At 35.8% G+C, this 25,029-nt stretch overlaps 1 protein-coding gene across 15 annotated transcripts in view; it reads right to left on the reverse strand.

The window, feature by feature from the left end:
• The window catches only part of MBNL1 (muscleblind like splicing regulator 1), a 184,641-nt gene that overhangs the window by 148,178 nt on the left and 11,434 nt on the right, over window positions 1-25,029 (reverse strand). For 10 of the 15 annotated variants that reach the window (XM_062212922.1, XM_062212912.1, XM_062212885.1 and 7 more), the window contains exon 2: window positions 5,719-6,712. The exons of 3 other annotated variants lie outside the window; for them this stretch is intronic. In XM_062212922.1, coding sequence (XP_062068906.1) covers window positions 5,719-5,892 — 174 coding nt within the window. In that variant the 5' untranslated portion in view covers window positions 5,893-6,712. Of the gene's footprint in view, window positions 1-5,718; window positions 6,713-6,872; window positions 7,133-25,029 lie in introns of those variants that run through there. 2 more of the 15 variants (XM_062212868.1, XM_062212973.1) reach the window with 2 other exon arrangements.

The following is a 25,029-nucleotide window of genomic DNA, read 5'->3' on the forward strand; positions in this document are numbered from 1 at the left end:
AGTGTACTTGATGATATAGATAGGAGAATTAGTGTTAAATAAAATATCTTTATGGCATTGGCACTGTGGCATACTGGGTAAAACCACTGCCCACAGTGCCAGCATCCTGCATAGGCACTGGTTCAAGTCCTGGCTGCTCCATTTGTGATCCAGCTCCCTGCTAATGTACCTGGAAAAGCAGTAAAGGATAGCCCTAGTGCTTGGAACCTGTACACACATGGGAGAAAGCTCTGGCTCCAGGCTCCTGGCTTCAGATCAGCTGAGCTCCAGCCATTGCAGCCATTTGGAGAGTGCATCAATGGATGGAAGATCTCTCTCTCTCTCTCTCTCTCTCTCCCTTTGTAATTCTGCCTTTCACATAAACAAATACATCTTAAAATCTCTTTTTTTTTGCTTAGTGTATTGTAAATGATTAAAATAAGAAGTCCTTAATGGAATTCATCCTGTTTATAGTGAAATCTGCAGAGAAATTAGTATTCCAATAATCTATTATAGATCAAACAATTAAATATTCCTACCCAGCCTTTCCAATCGCTGTCACTTAAGTTTTGGCACACCAATAATTATCATTAGTGCCAAATCAAAAGCAATCTATTTAGTCACCCACTTTTATTGGTTGTTGTGATTTCTGGTCTGTTAACATAGAAAACTGTTCCCTTATCTAAAAGCCCAAATGCATTTTAGCTAAAGTTAAAAAAAAAAAAAGGAAATTAAAAAAAAAAAAAAAACCTTAAAAGGTAACGGATTAGAGGAAGCTGATAGCTGAAATCCTCTACTTATTCTTGGCAAGGAAAAAGACAGGATAAGCTTCCCAAAGTAGGTCCCCAGGTATCTGTTGGGGTCTGAGAAACACTCAGCTTCTTAGCTCTTGCATGATCTAGGCATCAGTCACAAACTTCCTCCAAAGAGGATTTACCCCATCTTCTAGGCAGTGACAGTCTTGTACATGGGGTCGTTTTCAGGCTATTCATCGAAATCAAAACTCTTGAGTAGTTGTACATGTCTGCATTGTAAGCTGCTTTCCATGTGTGTAGTTTGTCACACTCACAGACAGGAGCAAGATTTAAAGAGAAAAAAAAAAAATGGAAGCAATATACCAACATCTTATGAAAATAAAAATTAAAAAAAAACTAGATCTACAATCACTGCCTTAGGTACTGTATTCAAAACAGGGCCTGAAATTCATTGGCCCAACAGTTTACAAAATCTGCACTCATTTTTTTCAAAAATCACCATTTTCTAAAGAATCTCCAAGTATATGAATGGAAGTAGGCAAAGTTTCTGCTTACAGAACAAAAGTTGAACTCTGACACCAAATGCAATGCTGAGTAAGTGATGCCTTCTATTAGATCATCTCCCATATCATAAGGGGAAGCAAGGAAGAACTGGGTCAACCAGTCACTGAATATACGTGAGTTAGAGGCATACAGGATATAATATTTCAAAATTTTATTATCATAGGGGCGATCCCAAGAGCAAAAATCAAACAACAGAATACTTAGTAAAAATCATTCAGATTAGTAACCTAATTAAAATTTTTATTCAAAATTGGATGAATAGTCTGAAACTTGCAGATATCATTTCATCAGGATTACTTCTTCAACTGCTTTTAAAATACAAGGAAGACTATGGTGGGCACTTAGAAAGAAAAGCAACAACCTACACAATTTCTGCATTAAAGAAACACTCTGCTAACAACAGAGGATATTCAAAAATGTAAACATGAACATATTAAGACTATTTCTTTAGTGTCTAGATAAGCCATTTAATCCACATGCAACCATCTGGAAACCTGATTGCCTCACTGATTTTGAGTTTTCTAATTGCTCATTTACCTGTATGTGCAAATATTTGTGTACATCCTAATACATGGTTTCTATACTTCTTACATTTTGCCAAGTCTTTAGAGGTACTTTAAAAGTGTTCATGCATTGCCTTTGATTCCATGCCACTCTGAAGTGGAATCTGACACCTAATGGATCCATGATAAATTTGATCAGTGGCGCTATCCATACATGAAGATATTTCAAAAAAACTCATGGAAAAATTGGGGGGCATATAAAGAAAACAGAAATCCATGCAATTTCTGCATAACACATGTTTTCCATGAACTTATTGAAAATGCTTCACACATGAATGTATATAATAGAATAACAGTTTGGGACAAAATTGCTCAATTTGAGAGTAAAGTTAAGAGTTTGGCTAAATTTTTAAAAAGAGATAATAAACAAAGGTTATAGTCTCCCTCTGTTATCCTCTGCACCTCAAAAATGAATGGATACTTGAAAAAGAACTGTATAAGCAGTAAGTCTAATTCTGTAGACTATGGTAAAAGCTCATTTTTGAGAATATACATGACCTGGCATCACAATAAAATACATTCTGTTTACTTCCTTTATATGAAATCTCTAACTTTTGGTTGAAAGCTCGTGGACAATGAAAATAGGCAACTTGTCATTAATTATTATTTGAAATGTCACCTCTAAAATATAGTATCATTCTAATGGTGGCTTGCAGTGTTGACATTTAAGTTGCTTTCTTTTTTGGTGTCCCTTTCATAACCCATAATAAAAAAAATCTTCATCATAAAATAATGTAGATTCTCAAGTACTCTGGAATTTTGAAGTAGCTTCTATACCTAAATCTATAAATATTTTTACTAAGTCTCAGATTAAGTACATTCTTAAGAGTGCCATAAATTAAAACACAAAGTATAAAAGCAAAATTAGCGAACTTAAGTGCTTAAAATATTGTTTTATTTATATGTTAGACATATTATTATAGCTCCTGCTCTTCCTTCTTATTATTCTAATTTGGATACACCTGGTATATGCAAACATTCCTTATTATCAGATATTCCTATTTTACTAAGCAACATAATTACTGTGATAGACAATTCTACATTTTCCTATTTAACCTCAATAAACCTTAAAAGCCGTAGCAGGAAACTAAAATCCTAACAGCTAATATTCTTCCTATTATCTTTAGTAATTTGCCAAGTGATTTCTTTTACATAAATACTTTCTTGAACTGTCAGACTTGTGTGTTTTGCTTTTTTTTTTTTTTTTTAATGAAACAAATTCCCCTCTCCCAGCTCAAAGTCTGCTACAGACGTCAGTCACCTGGGATCCTGGCCCAACTCTGAAACAGCACAGCTGAAGGGTACAGCCATTTCACAGGGTCCTCTCAGAGAGTATTTGGTTTGCTTTCCTAACTTTCTAAAAATAGTGCATTACACAGGCTACCTCCATCTCATGGCTTAAGAACTCAAAAACGGCTGGACTACAGATTTAAGCAATACACAGAACACGTTTTATTAAAGAAGTCAGGATATTACAAGTTTTCTAAATTCCTTCCGTTTACTTTCTGAGACAATGGCAAATGATCTAACCGTTACTGGCATGCAAACCTTGTAACACTCCCAAATTTCAGAACTTGATGTGTGAGTCATAGTTACTTTTAACTGTTCTAAAATGTTTTTCATGTGTCTGAGACACAAAATTAAATACGGAAGACCACTATCTAAAAGGTAAGATTCTAAATAATGTATACAGAATCACATATGTGTTAGTTATAAATATATACATACATAAGAAATATGGTTTCTGAAACATAAATACTAATTTGCATACTCAAACTTGTTTCAATTAATCCTTAATAAAGTTATTATTTCACTAACATTTAAGGAGCTATTGTACTGGGTAGGAAGGTCCACCATAAATAAATTTGTGTTCATTTTTTTCTTCATATCCCAGTACAAAATATTTCACCAAGTTTTAGACACTACAAATTAAATTTTAGTTTCTCGTAGAAAGACAAAGAAAGAGGACAAAGTTTTCATTGATTAGCTGCTAAAAGGAGTTCCTTTCAAAAATAAATTTAAAATCTTAAAATTATTTGTTAAAAAAAAAGTCCTTGATGTGGCAGTTGAATCTTGTTAACCACACAGCATGTCATTAAGCAATGCTGCTGCTTTACTCAAAGGGGGACTGTTCTGTGGCTACGAGTGAGCAGCAACTAAAAAAATATTTTGAGATGGAAAAATAGCAACTGAATGTTAAGGTTTCACAATGTTTCCCAATGCTGTGGAAGCAGGTCTTCTGTGAAAACCACTCAATGTCACAGCCAAATTTAACGTCCTTCATTTTGCAGCTATGAGTGCACCATTAACTGTCTATAGGATTAAAAATTGGATTTACTCATAATTGGGTCAAAACAGGGTTACTTATGGCCACAGCTGGCTACCAACAAGAGCAATTAGCCCTTTGCCCCTCATTTTATGGCTCTTGGTCTGTAATTACACCTGAATGTAGTCAGCATGAATTTAGGAACACACATTCACAAAGGTACAACCCATGTGACCTTCATGATGTCTTTTAAAGGAGAGAAGAGGGAGGCTCCGTGGGAATCTCCCACTTTTACCTAGTGATTTTTGGAACTATGACATTAAGATTAATCTAACATCTCCAAATATTTCTGATGTTGTGAATATCTCCTTTTCATCCCACTCTGAAGATGATATCCTTAGAATCTGGCAAAAACTTTAGTCAAGTGAACTGAAAAGGGAAAACTGGTAAAGAGGAAATGACTCAAAACAGTTAACCTGTAACTCACCCTCATGTTATTTAAGGAAGCTTTATCGGTATAGCACTATTTGGTTTTTGCAAAAGACAAGATGGATCTAAGCGACTTTTGCTTCTCTATATAATCAGAAGTGACAAGGATCCCCTCCTCAAAGGTTCAAGGAATTAAAGTGGGGTATTAGCATTCAGAAACTTAACTAAATCAAAAGGAATGAGAGACCCCAAGAACACATTTCTAGTCTTGACCTTTACCAACAAAATAAAGACATGTATGCTATCTTCCAAAAGACCCATTCTGAAACCTGATACCTAAATTATGAACCCAATGACATATTTGAATGTCAAAAAATACTAAAGTGAATCTTTTAGTATTACAGTGCCCACCAAAGCTAACTTTTAATATTTCTGGCTGAGACTGTTACATATAAAGCATGATCAGAATCTAACAGAAAATGAATAGCTAAGTTACTTCACATCAGAATTTTTGAAGCTAAAAAAAAAATACAATGGATAATAGTACTTACACATTCCTATTTAATTACAAAACTCACATTCAACAAAGTTTGTCCCTCAGGTAAGTGACTATAAACAGCAATTTACAACCTTACTTCTAGCATTTCATTCCACAAAGTGCACAGCTTCTGGCACAAAAATGACATACCAGTAAAATAAAAAGGAAACCCAAAATGTCAAAATATCAAGAGTAAAAAGACTATCCAAGTTTTGCTAATTTAAAATCTGCTCTTCTTTTTTAACATTAAAGCTCCTTTATGCAAACACACAAAAAACCACTTCATTCAGCTATTGCCATGGCCTCATCTAATATATGTACATGCTAAACACATGCATGTATCTCCATTTACTATTGCCAAGTAAGATACTGACTCTGCCATTACTAAGTAAAAAGGACAGCAACACTTTTTGCTCTAGAAAAAAATCATGGAGTTAAAAGTTTGGTCAGACTCGGTTCTATTCCTTCTCATAAAGTTCCCCAACCCAACATCATCAGCAGAAACACACTACAGAACTAGACTGTTAACAAAGTCATCCATAATTCCTAAATCGGAGGACTGCATGTCCATATCTCCTTTATTCAATTATTGCATAGCCTTAAAAGAATGTAATATTTACTCACTTTCAATGAATCAAAGCAGGCGATTACTCGTCCATTTTCAACTTGGCAGCTTTTCGAAGGATGTGCAAATTTACATTCCGTGTCTGGCCGTGAGCAAGTCCCCCTTTGGAACTCTCTACATACTTCCAGTGTTAGCCATTTTGTGTCCCGAATTGGTGTGACACTAACAGCCATGTTTAGGTTTTACAGGTAGTTAAATTTTTCAGTGAAATCAACAACCCCAAGCCCCCGGGGGGGAAAAAAAACAGCTACAACTACCCCCCCAAAAAAAAGCTGAACTGATAAAACAGTAAAATGATGATGAAAATGTCCCCTCCAAAATACTTTTCCCCAATCCCTGCTTTAAAAGTACATGGAAAATTGTGTTCTCAATATCAAGGAAAAGATCTCCCACTAGAAATTCACAGCATGAAACTGTTAATTCAAAGAAGTTTTGGTTTTTAGAGAAATACTAGGATTGTAAGTAGATGAACGTTTAAAAGTAGGGCCTGGAATCAGACTTGTGCTCTCAGTAACCCTTTCCCAGTGCCAATTTGGAGCCCAAAATGCAAGCATGAAAACGTGGCAGACCCTTTGACACCGAATTTCCAAGCTGCTTTCAGTAAAGTTGTCTGAAAGGGAATCTCCTCACAGCTGAATTTGCAATGGAGTTTGGTGGTGCAATCGGTATTGATTAGTTTGGCATAGACAGATGCAGCAGTTTAGAGCAAAATCGAGAAAATGATTTTTTTTTTTCCTCCTTGATTTCCTGGCAGAAGATATCTCACTTTTTCAGCAAACTTTTCCTTTAAAACTAAAGCAGCCTAGGGCAATGCCAGATACTTAGAGCTTTTCTCTTGATTAGAAGTAGAAATGGGGGTGTCTGGGCTAGAGGTGGAGGGTGGATGTGCTGTCGTCACAGTCTAGCTGGCAGCAAGCAAGGCAAAAGCAGAGACTGCTCTAGAAGCGGTTCCAAGCAGCAGAGACGTCAGGAAAGGCACTTCTTAGTACCAACCTGTAGAAAAAAGAGATAGGTTAAGATTTACTAAGTAGCACTTCACTGATGTCCTACAGTATCACAACCTTGCCATGTGATACCAGCCTAAGTAATACTCAAGTCAGCCTTTCTCTCTCCCTCTCCCACACATACCCACACACACATACAAAATACTTACAGTGAGGCATATTGCAGCCAGCCATCGTAGATTTATTAAAAAAGGGGGCCGTTTCCCCTTGTGAAGCAATGCATGATAGAGAGATAACCAATCACAGATAGTGTTGCAGCAATACTCTGGGCAGAAAGCCAATAGTGTGGGTTGTCTTATGAAAGGTCGCGCCTGTCAGACGTTCATTACTATGCTATAAGCACAGAAAATGTCCATCAGATGTGACTTATTCCACTGCAAGAGGACGAGCATGTGGGTTTTGAATTTACCCAACATGCAGTTAGTGGACTAAACCATGTTAGTTTCAAAACAGCCTCTAAGATAAGTCCAAGCACTTGAAGATCATTACCAGGAAATAAAAAGCCAGGTTTAAAAATTGCAGCTGACTTCCAAGCTGCTTTCCCTCTGGCTCTGAGCAGGAACGGGCACTGAACAGCCTGCTCCTGCTGTCCTGACACGTGAATAAAAAAGGAAAGGGGTGTTTACAAATGGTACATTCTCCTGACCTATCCAATTCACTTCCTTCTGAAGCCCAAGTCCTGCCCCTCCACGGAACGCAGCACTCATACTGTAAAACTATTCCATTCAGCCGGCAGACACTTTGTCAATATATCACAAGCAGGCGAGATATGAACAAAAGCATCCTTTATTCCAACATTTTTAAAGCAGAAGCTGAGGTCATGTGGGGAAAATAAGGAGTGCAGTGTTGTCAGTGTGTCTGGTAAATCTGAAGTCAACCTCCAGGGAGAAAGTGATTCCATCGCAGAAACATTAAATATTCAGTGAGCAATTTGATTTGGGCAGCACGATGCGCTTCAGGAGGACAATTCCAAATGAAGCCAGAGGGCAGGGGCTGAAGGATCCCCCATTGTCTAGACTCCAACACCACTTCAGACCCTTGCATTTCTGCTTTTAACACTTACTTTCAATCAACATGAGGAACTTTCAGAGAAATCTTACAAGTTACATAAGAAAAAGTTACATTTTTCTTTTCTTTTGAATGTTGCCAATAAAGATAAGGCTTTAAAAGCTAAGTTTCACTTTCCAAAGAGGCAATGATGCAGTATTATAAATAGTGATTGATTACATTTACTTATTCACGGGCCAACAATTGTCTACTGGCATATGGTACACTCATAATTTTGGAAATTAGAATATAAAATATGAATATATTTATATATATATATGTGCATTCACATAAAATCAGTAGAATTCAGAAACTGTATTTTAGGATTATTTACTATTCTTACTTTTTTTTTAAATGTTACTTTCCAAAGCTAATTGGGAAACACTGCAGTAAGATGATAATTTTTGATACAGAACCAACTCATGTTAGTGTTTAAGAAGCATTTTTCTTTTCAACAAAGTTTTCATATCTTAATGGCTGGTTCTAACAGAAACAAAATCAAGTCCAGTCACATATTCTATCCTTCCTGAATCTTTGCTCTGGATCCAGGGTTTCTCAATAAGTTCAATCCTTGGACATGGCCAAAAATCCTGGTAGTCCTTCTATCCAGAAACTTCAGGTGCATCACCAGCAACCATTCCCTTCCTTTAAAATCAGCTACAATGTTATTTCTTCCTACAAGATTCTGAATATGTCCTTTCTTTCATCTCTATTCACATATATTATTAGTAGTTCCATAAAATATTAACACTAATATTACCTTCTCTGAATTATCAATGTACCTCCTGCCATTTACAGTGTTTTATTTCCTTACATGTGTGACCCACAAGACCACATGTTCCCAAAAACAGAAACAATATAACCCATCTCAGTTTCTCCAATGCCTGGTATAGTGATGGTAAATAGATGGAGTTCCATAAACACTGGTAAATGAAATAATTAGTTAATGCATCAGGACTGGGATTACCTCTAGGGCATAAAAAATGTACACTTACAACTCACTTATCCATGCAAACACATGTATGAACACAGTGCATGAACAAACACACACACATACACACATACCACTGCTTACATATATTATTACATTCCAGGGTCACCGGGACCCTCCTACTGCCTACAAGTCTCCCTCTGGTCTTGAACAGCTTCTTCATCCACTCCACACAGAGGCTCTTCTAATACTTCATCATTCTCAAATTCCTCTTCCTCCATGTCCTTCTCACTGTCAACAGTAGATGCTCTTACTTAACACGTCAGAAATATTTCACAAACAGTAGCCCTGGGGCATGAATTCCATCTGACCTTCTGCTGAGCCATCTTTAAATTATCTGTATCTTTCTTCTCAACCTTCCAGGAGCTTTCTCACCTCCTGCCAATGATTAAGCTTCCACAAGCTGCCACCCTGCCTGGTTCCTTCTCAAGACCTGTCCCTTTGTACACCCTCTACTTGCATGCCCTGCCTTTCCGGCAGTTCTCCATGCCCATAAACCTGCTAAAGTAATTCCAAAATGGACAAACTGGCATGGCAGGAGGAAGGGGACCCTGTCCTGGCTATGCATCGTCTTCTCCCTAATGCTCTTAAACCCAGAGTTCCCAAACAATCTAAAGAGTTATGTACAGTTTGTCTGCTTCTTCCTCTCCCATTCGCTTCTGAATCTTTTATCAGTCTGATTTCCCTACCCATTATTTCTCAACAAAAACTGTCAGTGCTCTCATACAAGCCAAATCCAAAGATGCTTTGGTCCTTGGCTTTACTTGACAACTCCCTCTTTCTTAAACCTTTTCCCTTCGTTGAACTGATACCTTTTACCTTCGGCTTTACCCTGTGCTACACCACTTTTATCCTCCTGAGAGGTGCTGTGAAGGCTTTCTGGAACTGTCAGGCTGCTGGGGGCTGCTGAAAGCTCCTGGGACTTGTTACATGCTACTTTTTGTTTGGTTTGACACATACTTCCTTACCCCTACAACTTGGCAAATCCCTTTCTCCTTGTTTAAACTCCTATTCAAATATTCTGCATAAGACAGCCAACTACCATAAACATTATTCCATTTGAGAATACTGTCGATATTTTATATCTTATTGTACCTTCCCCTCACTCCCAGACAACAGGGTTCATTCCTAATTTCCACCATCACCCACAGCATGGAACGTAACAGATGTTTCTAACACGTTGGATAAATGAATAAGAATATTCATGCTGTAGGAATAAATACATTACATGACAATGTGTCCCCAGTCTCAAGAAAATTATTAAATCATGATTTATGGGGTCCATGAAGTATGAGGAAGAAGAAAGGTACCATTAGAAATATTTACATTCCCTGTTAATTATGTCTAAACACAACCACAAAATTGCTTTCTGGAGTTTTTTCTCTTTTTGCCATACAATAGGGTTAGCCAGACTCAAGTACAAAACATATTTTAATCATTAAAATGCTTAGAAAATTAAGTGTTCTGGTTATTTTCATTTTCTATTGGAAAGAAATTTTATTCATTTCAAAAGTGTTGCTGAAAGCCTTATACATGACTTCAAGAAGTTCATGGAAAATGGAATTTAAAGTTAATTTTGGAATAAAAATTTTTTTGAGATCCATGTATATGAAAAGTTTTGAAAAAGTTGACAAAAATGCATATTATGAGAAAGCTATGCAAGGACTTCAAGAATTCCATTTTTTCTGGAGCAGGTATTTGACCTTCAGTTATGATGTTGGGAAGCCTGTGTTCCGTATCAGAGTTCATGTTCTCATCTCTGTTTCCAGTCCCAGCTTCCTGCTAATGTATACCTTTGGAGGCAACAAGTGATGGCTCAAGTAGTTGTGTCTTTAACACCACATAAAAGACATGGATTGAGTTCCTGGCTCCTAGATTTGCCTGGCACAGTCCTGGCTGTTGCAAGCATTTGGGGAGTTAACTATTATGGGAGAGCTCACTTGTCTGCCTGCCTGCCTCTCAATTTAAAAGAAGGGAAAAAAATTTTTTTCTGCAAACTTGTCAAAGTACCCTCACATACGTATATTTAAATTGATTATACAATTCAATTGCAAAGGGTTTAGGGAAAGATGATTAACCAAAGTATTTATAGTTAGCCAGGCATTGACACTGAACAATTAGAATGGACACTGACTTCAGACATTATTAGCTGAACCTGGCAATGTGTGTGCTAGTCTTTGATATAGGGCACTGAGGGAAAAAAAGGAAGAAAGGAAGAGAGGAAGAGAGAGAGAGAGGAAGAGAGAGAGAGGGAGGGAGTGAGGCAGAAGCACTCAGATTATATCCTTATATCCTATAAATTACTGGATGAAATTGCTGACATCAGATTACTGCTTTATATTCTTCCTCTTTAGTAAAAAAGGATTTCAGGGAAGATTAGAAAACTCCAAAACTATTGGCAGCGTAAAATTTTACAGGATTGGATCAATATTACTTCCCAAAACATTGCTTCTACTAGTAATGGGTTTTTGTTTTATAAATAGTAACAGGAGGCAACACTGTGGCACAGTGGGTAAAGCCACTGCTTGTAGTGCTGGCACACCATATGGGCACAGGTTTGAGTCCCGGCTGCTCCACTTCTAACCCAGCTTTCTGCCACGGCCTAGGAAGGCAGTGGAAGATGGCCCAAGGACCCCTGAACTCAAGTGGGAAACCCAGAAGAGGCTCCTGGCTCCTGGCATCAGACCAGCCCAGCTCCAGCCATTGCAACCATCTGGGGAGTGAACCAGTGGATGGAAGACCACTCTTTCTGCCTCTGCCTCTCTCTAACTCTGCCTTTCAAATAAATAAGTAAATGTTTAATAAATAAATAGAAACAATGTTTAAAGTACATGGGGCAGGCATTTGGCACAGTAATTGAGACTTGCTTGAAACACTCAAATCCCACATTGGTGTGCCTCATCTCAAGTCCCTGCTCTCCTTTAGATCCAACTTTCCTGCTAATGCGCAGCCTGGGAGGCAGCAGGTGATGGTTTCAGCATGGCCAGGCCCTGGCTGTTGCAGGCATTTGGAGTATGAACCAACAGAGGGAAAATCTATATTTCTCTCTCTCCCCCTCTGCCTTTCAAATAAATAAAAATAATAAAAATAAGTACTTTGAGTGCCATTTATCTTAAAAAATTACAATGTATGGATAATGTCCAGATTATGAAAACTCTTACAAATATATTTGCCCTAAAAATGTTTCTTCTGTAGGTAATTATTAAAGGTAATATTTCTATTTTCAATATATTTATTAGTAAGTAAATTGCTTCTGAGGTAAATTTCTGCCTGATATGTAATAAACTTTTGTGAAAAAGGAACAAAAATACTATTTGAGGGACTTGGTTTTGCAGTATCAAACATTTTGAAATCTGCATGTAACCACAAGCCATCTTTAATCCACTGAACAAATTCCAAACACTATAGTTTCTCACCTTATATGACATCTTCTACAAACATATATTGCCACAAAACCCAAGAACCAATATCTCTTCAGAAATCATGCATATATTCTACTTTAAGTAGCTATAAGGGGAAAAATAGAAAGGAAGAAAATAAAGAAAATAAGAAACCATTGGGATAATGAAAACCAAGAAATGGATAAAGATTTTAAAAGATAAGAAATGCATAAAAGTTTTAAAAAGATAAGAAAACCATGGGGAATTACTAACAATTATTGTTTTAGTCAGTGATATATATTAGCTGGATGGCACTGAACTGACACACTCCATAAATATCTATTTAAGAGTTGCATACAGATTGCAACAGAAAATAAATAGACTCTTACAAGGTACGAGAATAAAATTCTATTTTTGAGAATTGGATGGCCTCTATGAGCAAGGCTAAATTTCTTAGCCACAGAAATTTACTAACCATATCATTTATTCTAAAACAAATAAAGGCAGGTCAATCTGGTTATATCCCAGAGTAGTTAGTCAGGAATTTTGGGGACTTTTTTCATAGGCTGTTTATGCTGATATAATGTACTGAGAAAACTAATTAAATAATTATTTGGGGTCTCTTGTTAAGAGTTTTCATTTACTAAGACAATTTAACTCTGAAAGAAATAACCAACTTTAAGTATGGAGGTGAAAAGAGGGGACCCCTTGCCCTGAACTTTAACTTCTTCCTCTGGCTCACTTTCATCAGCAAGTCATAATTAGCAATGCAATACTTTAGCAAACTAAGTTTGCTCACATACAATTTTCCCCAGGATTTGTCTCAAATATTAACAGATTTCAGTATATAACCAATTAAGCATTTCTGGAAGCTGTATAGTCAATAAGGTACTAAGCAACAAAGCAGTTATTTATTATATGGGAAAAACTATGGTCTGAATGGGTTAATGCAGCCTGCAGTAGTATTCAACACCATATTACAAAAAGCTGAGATCAGTGTTTCTCACTGAAAGAGTAAGCACACTACGTATAGTACCCATGGAGATTCCATGTAATGCAAAAACAACGTAATTTTAAAAGCTTCATTAGCATGCTAAAACTGGATCATCAAGTCTGTGATTACATCAGCCCTATAGCTCAGGAAGATAAAAATTTAATCAAAAGAATTTAAAGAGTAAGTAAACAAATCAGCAAAAATCACAAAGGAGATGTATAAATGACTGAAACTTTGGAAATATTGCTAAGACAAAGATAACCCTCCATCACCCATCCTCTGGAATAGCACAGAAACTGCCAATGTGGCCTGCTGGTCTGACACATTTCAGACAAGCTGCTGCCAAGAAAAGGAAAGTTGTGTTTACTAAAATAAGGCCTGTCAAAGCAGTCTTTGAAAATTCTGATCCCTTTATAGGCTTCGTTCCCTCTTCATCAAGTGGTCTACTATTTGTTACTGGAAGGATGAAAGAGTGTTGGCTATGTGTTTAGGTGATACATTGTTGCTCAAGAGTAGGAACTCAGATACAACTAGCTAAACAGTATTTAAGTTAGAAAGTGATTTCTGTCCATTAAGAAATTATACTTTAGGCAAAACAAAACAAAGCTTCCACATAATAAAAGGTTATTTTGAGTTGATTTCTCTATCAGGCAAAACAAATTTAAAAGGCTTAAGATCTCTAAAAGACTGTACACTAAGTCATTAGCTTTGTGCCTCACCAGGCCTTCATCCAGTCCCCACTGCAAAGGTATCTTGGAGGTGTTTCAGGCCCACTCTCAAAAGCACCCAACCTTCTGTTCTACCTAAGAGAAGTTCAGACCTGACCTGAGAGAGTACATAACATTACAACAAACACTAACTAGTACCAAGATAAAAAGGGAAGCAGAGGACCCTTCTGCACTTATCCCACTGTCTGGTTAGCACGTGCCTGCACTGCAGGAATGCAAGCTCTGTGAGAGCAGGCAGTTTTTGCTACAAAACAGTGCCTGACCCAGAGGAAGCAAATAATCACTATCTGTAGCAAGACTATTTTTCTTCGTGTAAATGAATACTAGGTTACAAGTATTTCCTACAAGTTACAATGCATGAGCTACACACACACAGTTTAATACATTTACAGTGTCACCTTTATAATATTTGAGGAAGTCAACATCAAATGCTGCTCATTTGGAAGAGAGGATAAAACAAGGAAGTTAAAATAGAACCATATTTAAAAATCTCCTTGATTTTGAAGTTAAAGGTATTTTTTCATTCACAGAATAATTCAGAAACAGTTATGTGTGGCTTTGCAAACTTAAAACAGTTAAATAATTATCTGTGAATTTCTGACAGAACCAGTCTTCAATTCTGGCAAAAGAAGGGATCATCTGCATTTTTTCTGATGACATTCAAACAGCCAGGGCTTTAACATCTTCCTCTATTCTACATGAGAAGGTATAATAAGGTAAAATGGTGAAAACTACTTTATCATCCTTCATAAGAAAATACTAACCCTATTTAGAGCTTTATTTACTCTTCTATATCACACAAAGATGCTATCTTGTTAACCTCAAATAGTAACATCTCACCTGTCCATAACACTTAGTATTCTAAAATGATAAACAGAAGAAATCTGAAGAGACTACAATAAAGTTGATGATGTTATATGCTCAAAAGCTAAATGTGAGAAAAATCAATCTTCCCTCAATTTTCAGGAAGAATGATATATTGACAACTAGAATCTAACTATGTGAAACTAGCATGGCACAACTATGAATGCTAAATGGAATAAAATACACTGTAACACTATTAATCCCATTGTAATGTCCTGATTATGGACTCTGATTCTGAAGTTGACTTAAGTGAGGTATATTTTATACAACGTAGGAGCTAAAAGCTAAAAATATTACTTTTAAATCTGACCTCTACATAATCTGAACAATATGATCTAGCTTGTTACTGAGGTTTGTAGTACCTATGTCTCTGACATTTTTAAATAAGAGCTTCACTGCTTAAGACATAGTAGCAAATTCATCCATGCTTCCCTAATGATATTGAAGCACATCTGAAAAATGTCAGTGATAAAACATAAAATATTCCCATGACACCCCATACACAAGTGAAATTTGCCTCATTTGTATCTCTGCCTCACTATTTCAACTTTCCTTCCACAGCAGAAACTGGACTCACAACCAGTGGTCACGTGATCTTTAACATTATTAATCTATACCTCTTATCCATCTTAGCAGACTTAAATAATTGAGATAAAATGTAAAATAAGCCTATGGTGAAATGGCAGCTATAATAAAAATCCTGCCCAAACATAAAGGATTGTATCTATCAGGGTCAGACTTAAAATAGTTACCAGAATTTTCCAAATTTCTAAAAACTTAATGTGTCAATTTCCTTCAAAACTATTACCTAAGTCTGAGCACAAAAACTAGCCCTTCACAGATCTTGAATTTTAAAATGTCTGATGTAAAATCTAACTGAATGACCACAATTGGGAAAAATTTACTAACTTATTTCTACTGAAGATTCCCAAAAACATATTGGCAAATCATTAATAATTACAGAAAAGTATGGAAAATGTTTATCATTAAATTAAAACATTTAAATTAATTATTCTTCAGAATATAACAAATGAAACCAATTATGAGTGAATATAGTAGAAAATCAGTTGAATGCATTGGACTTCTCATGATATAACACAATACGCAAATATTTTCTCCTTGCCATATAATCGGTAAAGTTTCCTACTATTTTACTAGTGTATTCTTTTTTCCAAACTTTACAAATATTTAAACCATTCTGGTTCTACACAGTTTAACATTACAATTCTATGTATATTTCTACTGTATCTGAACTTAGATTACCTTTTAAACAAATAATCTCCAAACATTCTTAATAATGTGCCAATGTCAATTTATTCCTAATAAAATATTAGAATATCAGTTTAATTTGATTTTTTTAAAAAACAAATTCACTTGTGCTGACATAAAAATAAGAATATTTTCATTAATAGTGAATCAAGATCCAATTGCTTTTTCCTATGTTAAAAGATATGTCACAATGCAAAGACATTCACAGACAACGCACACTTTTACTCCAAGGTATCATAAATATCCTTGAGAAAAGTTCCACAAATATCTTGCATACTTAATTAGATCTAAGACACTGAACAAATTAGATTAATATTCAATAACAAAGTAGAATCATAAAATGTATTAATGATCTTTCTATATTAATAAAAACAGAACAACATATTTACTTTTTAACAAATGCATTTTTAACAAAATTTTACTTTTTAAAATTTTTTTTTATTTTTCTTATTTATTTATTTTTGACAGGCAGAGTGGACAGTGAGAGAGAGAGACAGAGAGACAGAGAGAAAGGTCTTCCTTTACCTTTGGTTCACCCTCCAATGGCTGCCGCGGCACCGATCCGAAGCCAGGAGCCAGGTGCTTCTCCTGGTCTCCCATGGGGTGCAGGGCCCAAGCACTTGGGCCATCCTCCACTGCACTCCCTGGCCACAGCAGAGAGCTGGACTGGAAGAGGGGCAACCGGGACAGAATCCGGCATCCGGACTGGGACTAGAACCCTGTGTGCCGGCGTCGCAGGCGGAGGATTAGCCTATTGAGCCGCAGCACCCGCCAAACAAAAATTTACTTTTTAACTGAGTATCTGCTCAGTTTTTTTAACTAATAGTCACTAAACTTAATGTCAATTTTTCAATTCCAAGCAATGCTTCAATTACACATATAAATTTGTTTACATTTGCAGGTTTTTAATAACATAAATCCTCAGAACATAAGTATATTCACATAATTTCTTTGAAACACAACTTCTTTCAGGAAAACAATTACCAAAATTTACTTTCAGCAACAATGAATAGAATGTTTTTTGTATCTGTTAAATCTATGATATGACTTAAAAAGATACTCTCCTTAAATCTACACTATAAATTTCTCTTGCTGGAACACATTAAAAGTATGATGTCTCTTTTCCTATAAACAGAATGTAAAGACTTTTTATTTTTTGCAAAATAATTTTCAACTGGTAGTCTTTTTATGGTAGCTGATCAATGGAAACATTTGTAAAATCAGTTTTTCAATGACTTCTATTTCAAAATAAAGCACTGCATTGCTGAAACAATTACAATGCTTGTATTTTGTAATTATTTTCCAAAAAACAGGAGTTGAGAATATATGTTTCAGTTGACAAAATGGACACTCAACAAAGCTTATTATTATTTTCTTAATAACAAAAACAAAGTGTGTAGTTAAAAGTGTACGCAGGGCATGTTATATTTGGAAATTCTCTGATAGTACAATGTCATATGATTAAGGGAATGCTTTTTTTGCACATTATTTCTACAAATGACAGGAAAAAATCCTCTTTTTATACTCCTTTTTAGATACTAATTAACTAAAGGAAATGGTTCTGACAACTGCTATAAATAATGTAAGGCATTATCAAACAAGCTAAGGCACAATGGAACCCTGGAAAACTCATGTAGGTCCCAACATATTTTTCCATGTGGTAATTTTCCCTGAGGCCAGGACTCCATTTATAGTCATTTCTGAGTGTGGAATGGGAAATCTTCCTAGAGCACCAGTACTCTTCCTGCTAAAATAACCAAGATTGGTACTACATACTCTTGTATGATTTTGCCTTTGCACATATGTTCTATTGGAAAATAAAGCCATTCTCCTCTCACTTTGGCTCCCTTAAGTAACCTCCTTCTCAGTTATTAAATGACAGTTCATAGAACAAAAAAGTACCTGAAAGCGAGTTTTTAAGAAGACTTTAAATGATTGGTTGGCAGAATCTGGGTTTTTCAAATTCTCTGATTTTTCATTTTGACCCTGAGACTTTACCAGGTTGTCGGAGTACAAATAATGTCACGTTTCTCAGGAGATGAGATCAAAGATTTTATTCTTAGGATTTCATACTTCCAAAATAACGCATGTAACAGAAAAACTAACATGGCAGTTTGAGACTTGGTTCCTTTGTGAAATAGAAAAAATATTCTTTTCCTAATTATTTTAATTGCATACACATAAGACCCTGAGCATTCTGGAAAAGATGTAACACATGAGGAAACATGAAGCACAGACTACACCCCTTTAATGAGACAGTGATTAAAGCTCTGGGTGCTTCTATTAGCACCATATTTTAAAAGCAATGACCACCTTCCCACGACAGCTGGTTTATAAACTCAAGGAACTGCCAGAAGTTTTACAGCAGCAAGACCTACTGTTCTGGGATACTGAAGTTCCAGAAAGATTCTTAAGACTACTTGGATCAGTCATCCACAGATGACTGAAAAATGAATGTTCCTTAGACTTATCTTAGACCTACTGAGGGAGAGAGAACAATAATCTACATTTTTACCAAACTCTCCAGTTTATTAGTAATCCCATTAAATTTGGGCAATCATAATCAACTGAAGGTAAAATATTACTGTCACTAGAGATTGTTTACTGTGTTTCTACCCAATAATTCCCTCAAAACCCAGAATATCTTCCCTGAAATGATGGCTTATTTGAAGATTTGGTGACATGCTCTTCAATTATATTCTACCAACTATTCAGAAAACTAGCCTGCTTGCAAAACATTATGCAAAGCTCTGTTGTTATTCATTATTAATATTCTTTTCAATCATGCATGCCTTCCACATCACTCTAAGATACTATTTACTATATACTACTATTCATCATGTCTCAAACCATTTCTGGTTTAGTCCTGTTCAGCTCACTCCAAATTAGCACATAAAATCTACTCCCACAGTATACCTAAAGAAATACAATAGAAAAATTAAAAGAGTGACCATGTAGCAATCTCAAAACTTCCCATATTTCCCTATCATGTAAATGTGAAATGAACTATTACATACAATCACATTCACATATAGAAGAAATGCTTTAGACATTGTGATATTTAGGCATTTCTTATTTATTTTTTTTAATTATATAAAGATGTATTTATTTATTTATTTATTTTGACAGGCAGAGTGGATAGTGAGAGAGAGAGAGAAAGAAAGGTCTTCCTTTTTGCCGCTGGATCACCCTCCAATGGCCGCTGTGGCCAGCGCATCTCGCTGATCCAAAGCCAGGAGCCAGGTGCTTCTCCTGGTCTCCCATGCGGGTGCAGGGCCCAAGGACCTGGGCCATCCTCCACTGCCTTCCCGGGCCATAGCAGAGAGCTGGCCTGGAAGAGGGGCAACCGGGATAGAATCCGGCGCCCCAACCAGGACTAGAACCCGGTGTGCCGGCGCTGCAAGGCGGAGGATTAGCCTGTTAAGCCACAGCGCCGGCCAGCATTTCTTATTTATAAGAATAGTTTAAATAGTATAATTTTTCACCAAAAATGAGTAAAAATTAATGCAACTATTCGATCATTAAAATATGACCACATACGTTGTTAGTATTATAGATAAAATGTGAAATAAAGAACAATTTGGTTCTTTTATTTTAAAAAAAAAAAAGGTTTCCACTGGACAAGCCAAGTACATAAATTTCTTTTTCCCCACAACTCACACATTCTACCCTTATTTAACAACAGCAAATACGATTTTATACATTTATTATATATATGTCATTTGTGTCTTATAACTCCTATGCTTATATCTTCCTTACTTGGGAACAAATACCCGTAAATTGAGGCCTGCATGGATAAGTGATTGGGTTACCAAAGTTCTCTAAGCTAACTAAATGGAAGAATGAGGACCCAAATCCAGTCTTCTGCTTCCAAAACATTTGCCATTCTCAACACATGCTAGAAATTTAATATCAAACTCCATGAAAGCAACAATGGCAATACAACAGAAGCCAAAAATAAAGAATAGTGAATAGAGTGGGGAATATTGGAGAGACCACCACTGCATGGTATGTGGTTTGTTATGAGTGAGATGTTGCAAAGCAGAGGAGAAAGCTTGGAGTATTCATTGATCCTGAGGCAATAAGACTAGAAAGCTGAGGGGAGGATGCTATTATCTTTGTTTATGGAGTAGACAATAGATATTAACAATGTATGCTTGGAGATTTGAAAATTCTACACTAACAGTTTCTTCTCAATTAAGATTGTTAAGCAGTTTTCAATGGATTACACAATGCTAAATACTCAGTAACTGACAAAAAGATTAACCATTGAGGAAGAGGACTTTGAGCATGATTTTGCTCTTGTCTTTCTACTCCCCAAAAAACAGGATCCTACATTTTCTTCAGAGTTTTCACTGGAGTTTAAAACATGTCAGCATAAAACTTGCAGATAGGTAACATGGAATGCTGCTTGATAAGTATAAAACTGATACATGCGAAGTGGGCATGCCTTCACTAAAGCTGACCTGTATCAACTACTAAAATAGTGTTTGAAGAGCAGTAAAAGAGATGGAGTAACTCTGTGAAATACTTTGAAGTCATAGAATCAGACCGATTTCTTGACAGCTGTAGTTACAGAAAAGTATACCAGAGAAAAAGATCTAAGGATTTTTAAATGCCATAAATGATTTCTGCTTTTATATATACCAAACGTATTCTCTATTATATTAGCTACCTTTTGGCAGAGAGAAAAGGGAAATATCGCAATACTTTACAAAATGAAAAGCCAAAGTCAATACAATAAAAATTAAAAAACTACAATCCTAGTTCCACTGCCCCAAAATATCTCATGACAAAAATTGGCAGGTATCATCCCTTAATTGTGATTTTAAATTCTCTTTGTTCCCTGTTATAAAAAGAAATGTTTTAATTAAAGAAATCCAAATATAATCAATATAACAATGCTGATAAATGAATAACCATATTCATTAACAACAAACAAAACACAGATAATGCACATATTGATTACATTAACTGTTTATTGATCATCCTCTCCATGTAGGCTAGGTGCAGGGGAACTACATGGATTCAGGCTTTGAGGAATTTGCTGATTAATGAAGGACATAAAAACAACACACAAATAATTGTGTAAGAAAGTGAGAACAAGAGATAATCAAGTGTGGTGAGTCCAAGGAAGAGAGGCCAGATGGTTTCAAGGCCAATACAGTATCTAAGATAGGTCTGGAAGGATAAGTTTTAGTTTGTTAGAAGTCGACAAAAAGGAACAGCAATACAGACTAGAAGGCAAAAGTAGGGATGTGGTGCTGAATATGAGCACACAAGTGCGATGGAACTGGCAGAAGATGAAGCCGGAACTCGGGCTAGAATCTAATCAGTAAAGGTTTTGAAGGCCTGGATAAAGAACTCAACCTTCATTTCTTAAGTAATTGGCATTCATCCATTCCAAGATTTAACTCAAGGGCAGAGTTGGAATATTTAACCTAACACCCTGAACAGCATTAGAATAAGACAATATTCAGGATATGAAGAAATCTTATTAAAGAAACTTAGGGTTTTCTACCTCCTGAAGCTTTTGCTTCTGTTGCCAGTAAGCTGAAGAGATAAACTTAGTGTTCAATTCATCTCAAATACTTATTTCATCTTTTACTTCTAATTGATTTGTTATGTAATTTTTTTACAGTTCCATTTGATGTGCACTTTACCGCTATAAACTAACTTACATCCTGTTTTGATGGAGAATATATCATAGATAAATAAAAGTAACATTTGTCCAGCTACCAGATAAGGCTGGAGGTAAAACACTTAAAAAGTTTCAAAAGGGAAAAAAAGAATGTAGAACTTACGCATTATATAAAGTTCCTTCTTCTATAAATGTTTCAATGAAAGGTGGCCACATCAAACTAGAATACCATTATACCATTACTGCAGTTGACAATTGCTCCAAAATCTACCACTAGGTTTAGCAACCTATCTTCTTGCCGGGCTGTCCAGTTTGACCTTTCCTGTGAATCAGTGCTCCTACTATGCTGCCAAAATGACCTATTGAAACTTGTAAGGCTTCCAAGGCTGCAGATATTTTCAGCTGTATCAGCCCTGTCTGTCACAGCATTCTGCTTGATACTGAGGGGCAAAACCGAGCCTTCTGCACCAGCTTGACCTTTTAAACTCACAATGGTTTCCTGCCACTCCAAATTGAGTTTTCTCCTTCTGCATCATCTTATGATGCTATTTTTCTTGCTTAATTGTAAAGAACTAATTCTGACCATAAAATTACATTTTTCATTACAGGAAAATAAAATACTTCACTCAAGCATAATAAATCTAACATTGGTAGACACTTTGCAATAATGGTAGATGCTTAAAATAATCAATGCAGAGGATCACAAAATGGCTTTAAATATACGTCAGAGTAAATTTATAAATTAATTCATTAGTTAGAGAATGGATCCCCTAGTTAAACATACTTATTATTTTGTTTTTAGTGATAACTTATGACTACTTCATAATTATTTATGGAAAACACATGAACATAATGACATAACACAAAATATGCACACATGCACACACACTGACATGCTCTAGTAACTCTGCTAGGGATTTGGGGGGAAGTGAGAAACATTAATCAGATTTCCAAGTGAATGTAGTGCTATTCAATTTTCAATGACATGCTTGCTTATTTTAATATTGGCAACAGATTAACAGCTTTTAGTGATGAAATGAATTGAATTACCCTAGTACCCTCAATAATGTAGCTGAATGTGGTATAAGCATTTACAACACTCTTTGTGGGCTCAAAATACTTCTTAAAATGTGCCACTTAACAATCCACCCAATACAGCAATTGGCAGTGCTATGTCACTCAGAAGTGACATAGAAACTTCACAGGTGGTAATGATTTTGAGTCTAAAAGTAGATTTTGCTGATCTTGGCAAGTACTAAGGCAGAGGGTATTAGGTGTGAGCAAGAGTAATACTGGACAAATCACTCAGGCAGATCAGGCCATTTGATACATCCCTCCATTCAAAGCCAGTGAAACTTTAAAGTCCTTCCATTATCTCTGCTGCTTTATGACCACAATGTTTCAAAAAATCTCTTTCATATTTCACCTCCTTCATTAAGTCTTCCCAGAATTAACTTGGAGTAAGCCTCAAATCTACATTGCTGTGAATATCTGTGTAGTGTGGTACCAAAAGGACAGAAACAGCAGCAAAACCCCTGGGCTGAAAGCTCACCTCTCACTGTACCGTTTTGTAAGATCCTAAAGCAAATTATCTAATCTTCATCCTCCCAAGATTGCATATTCTCACCTGTGAGCTATTCCCACACAGCTGTAGAAGACTACATATGGTCATGGTGCTAAAGAGTAAATGCCTACAAAGAATTTGCTATTTTGATAATTACTACCATCACTACACGTCAGCTCTCTTCTTTTTGTGCAGCTTTCAGTATCTCACTTATGAAAGAGCACTTTTCTCTAACTTACAAATTTAAAAAATCAGAAACTTTATCCATGATTTCTTCTGAAAATTCCAATCAAAATTTTATAGTGTAACTTGTTACACCATGAACTTTAAGCAAATATTTATGATTAAAAAGTGCAAATTAAATCTTGGAAACAGGGAACACTTTACAGCTGAATGGGGTCTTACAGAATATACACAATTGCAGTTTCATAATTTGAAAATCTAGAAGCTGGCCTACAAAATACAGCTTTACTTCCTGCACAAAAAGAAGCTAAAGGGAAAACAGCATATTGAAAACCCTTTGTCATTAAAGTTAAATACAGCTCACCTCTCTTATGGATTTTTTTTCCTTCTGTTAACATAAAAGTTATAGACTCTGAAATCTTACTGTCAATACTGAGGGTTTTTACTCTGCTCCTAATCAGGGAGTTAACATGAAAAAGATTCAGCTGAACTGTATGCTCCAACATTTCTCCAAAATGCCAACATCAGAGACAAGTGTATTTCTCCTGTTTACTGCAGGGTGGTATTATAGTTGGATCATGCTTACAAAGAAAAATAAGTGGGCTAAATATTGAGTCAAATCATTTTAATAAACCATGATTTTATTTTGTTTTTTCCCCAATATAGAACAAGTATCTAAGGAGTTAATGTGTCTACTGAATGGTCTTAGGCAAATTCCACATTCTGCCCACAAACTGCCTATTCTTGGCTCTTCTGTGCCCACTTTGTTTTGCCTGCACATTATTTGTGAATACTTGTATCACTATACTGGAAACTACCTTGAAAACAGGCACCTACTACCTACCTATTTATCTTCCAAAGAACATCACATGAGAGGCTGCATACAGGCAATACACTCAATAAATATTTGTTAAGTAAGAGTGCTTTCCTCTGAAACTCAAAGAGAAGCAGGACTCTCCCATTTTCCTTCTCTAAACAATATATAATTTTATTTGGAATATGTTCCAAACAGATCTACAAAGAGAAGAATTTGTTAGCAAAGTGGCATGTCTCCAACAATACAAATCTTCAATTTATTTTGTATTCATAATCTATGTCACAGGGAGAATCACAGAGAACACAGACCAATGCATGAAAATGATAAAATATGAAAACATAAAATAAACTGATGATCTACAAATTTAGAATATGTTTTTGGAGTAATCCCTGTCATTATTTCTTGGTTTAAAAAAAAAAAAAAAACTTATGGCATCAAATCACTGGTGAGAAACTACACTGTTAGCAATCTTCTCAAAGAATCCTCTGAGGTGATCCCAAGTGGATCTCCCTCGGGTCAGACACAATGTTGTAACACACTGAAATACTGCAAGCCTTTGCCGTATCTGTTAAAGACAAGAAGCCAAGTGTTTTGTTTTTGTTTTTACAAATCCAAAAAATAAGGACTACAAGCATTTGTCAAACCATATGCCATTTGTAATTCAACATCAATGAAAAACATGCAAATTTATTTGACCACCTTTTAAATAAAATTTATACCTTCTTGACTTAGATGTCAGTTATTGCATGGGTGATGTTTTAAATTACTATAGCATAAACATGCCATATTCATTCCCAGTAGAATCATAAAGGGAAAGAATGCTGGTTT

This window comes from Lepus europaeus, chromosome 2 (assembly GCF_033115175.1).
Source record: "Lepus europaeus isolate LE1 chromosome 2, mLepTim1.pri, whole genome shotgun sequence".
NCBI lineage: Eukaryota > Metazoa > Chordata > Mammalia > Lagomorpha > Leporidae > Lepus > Lepus europaeus.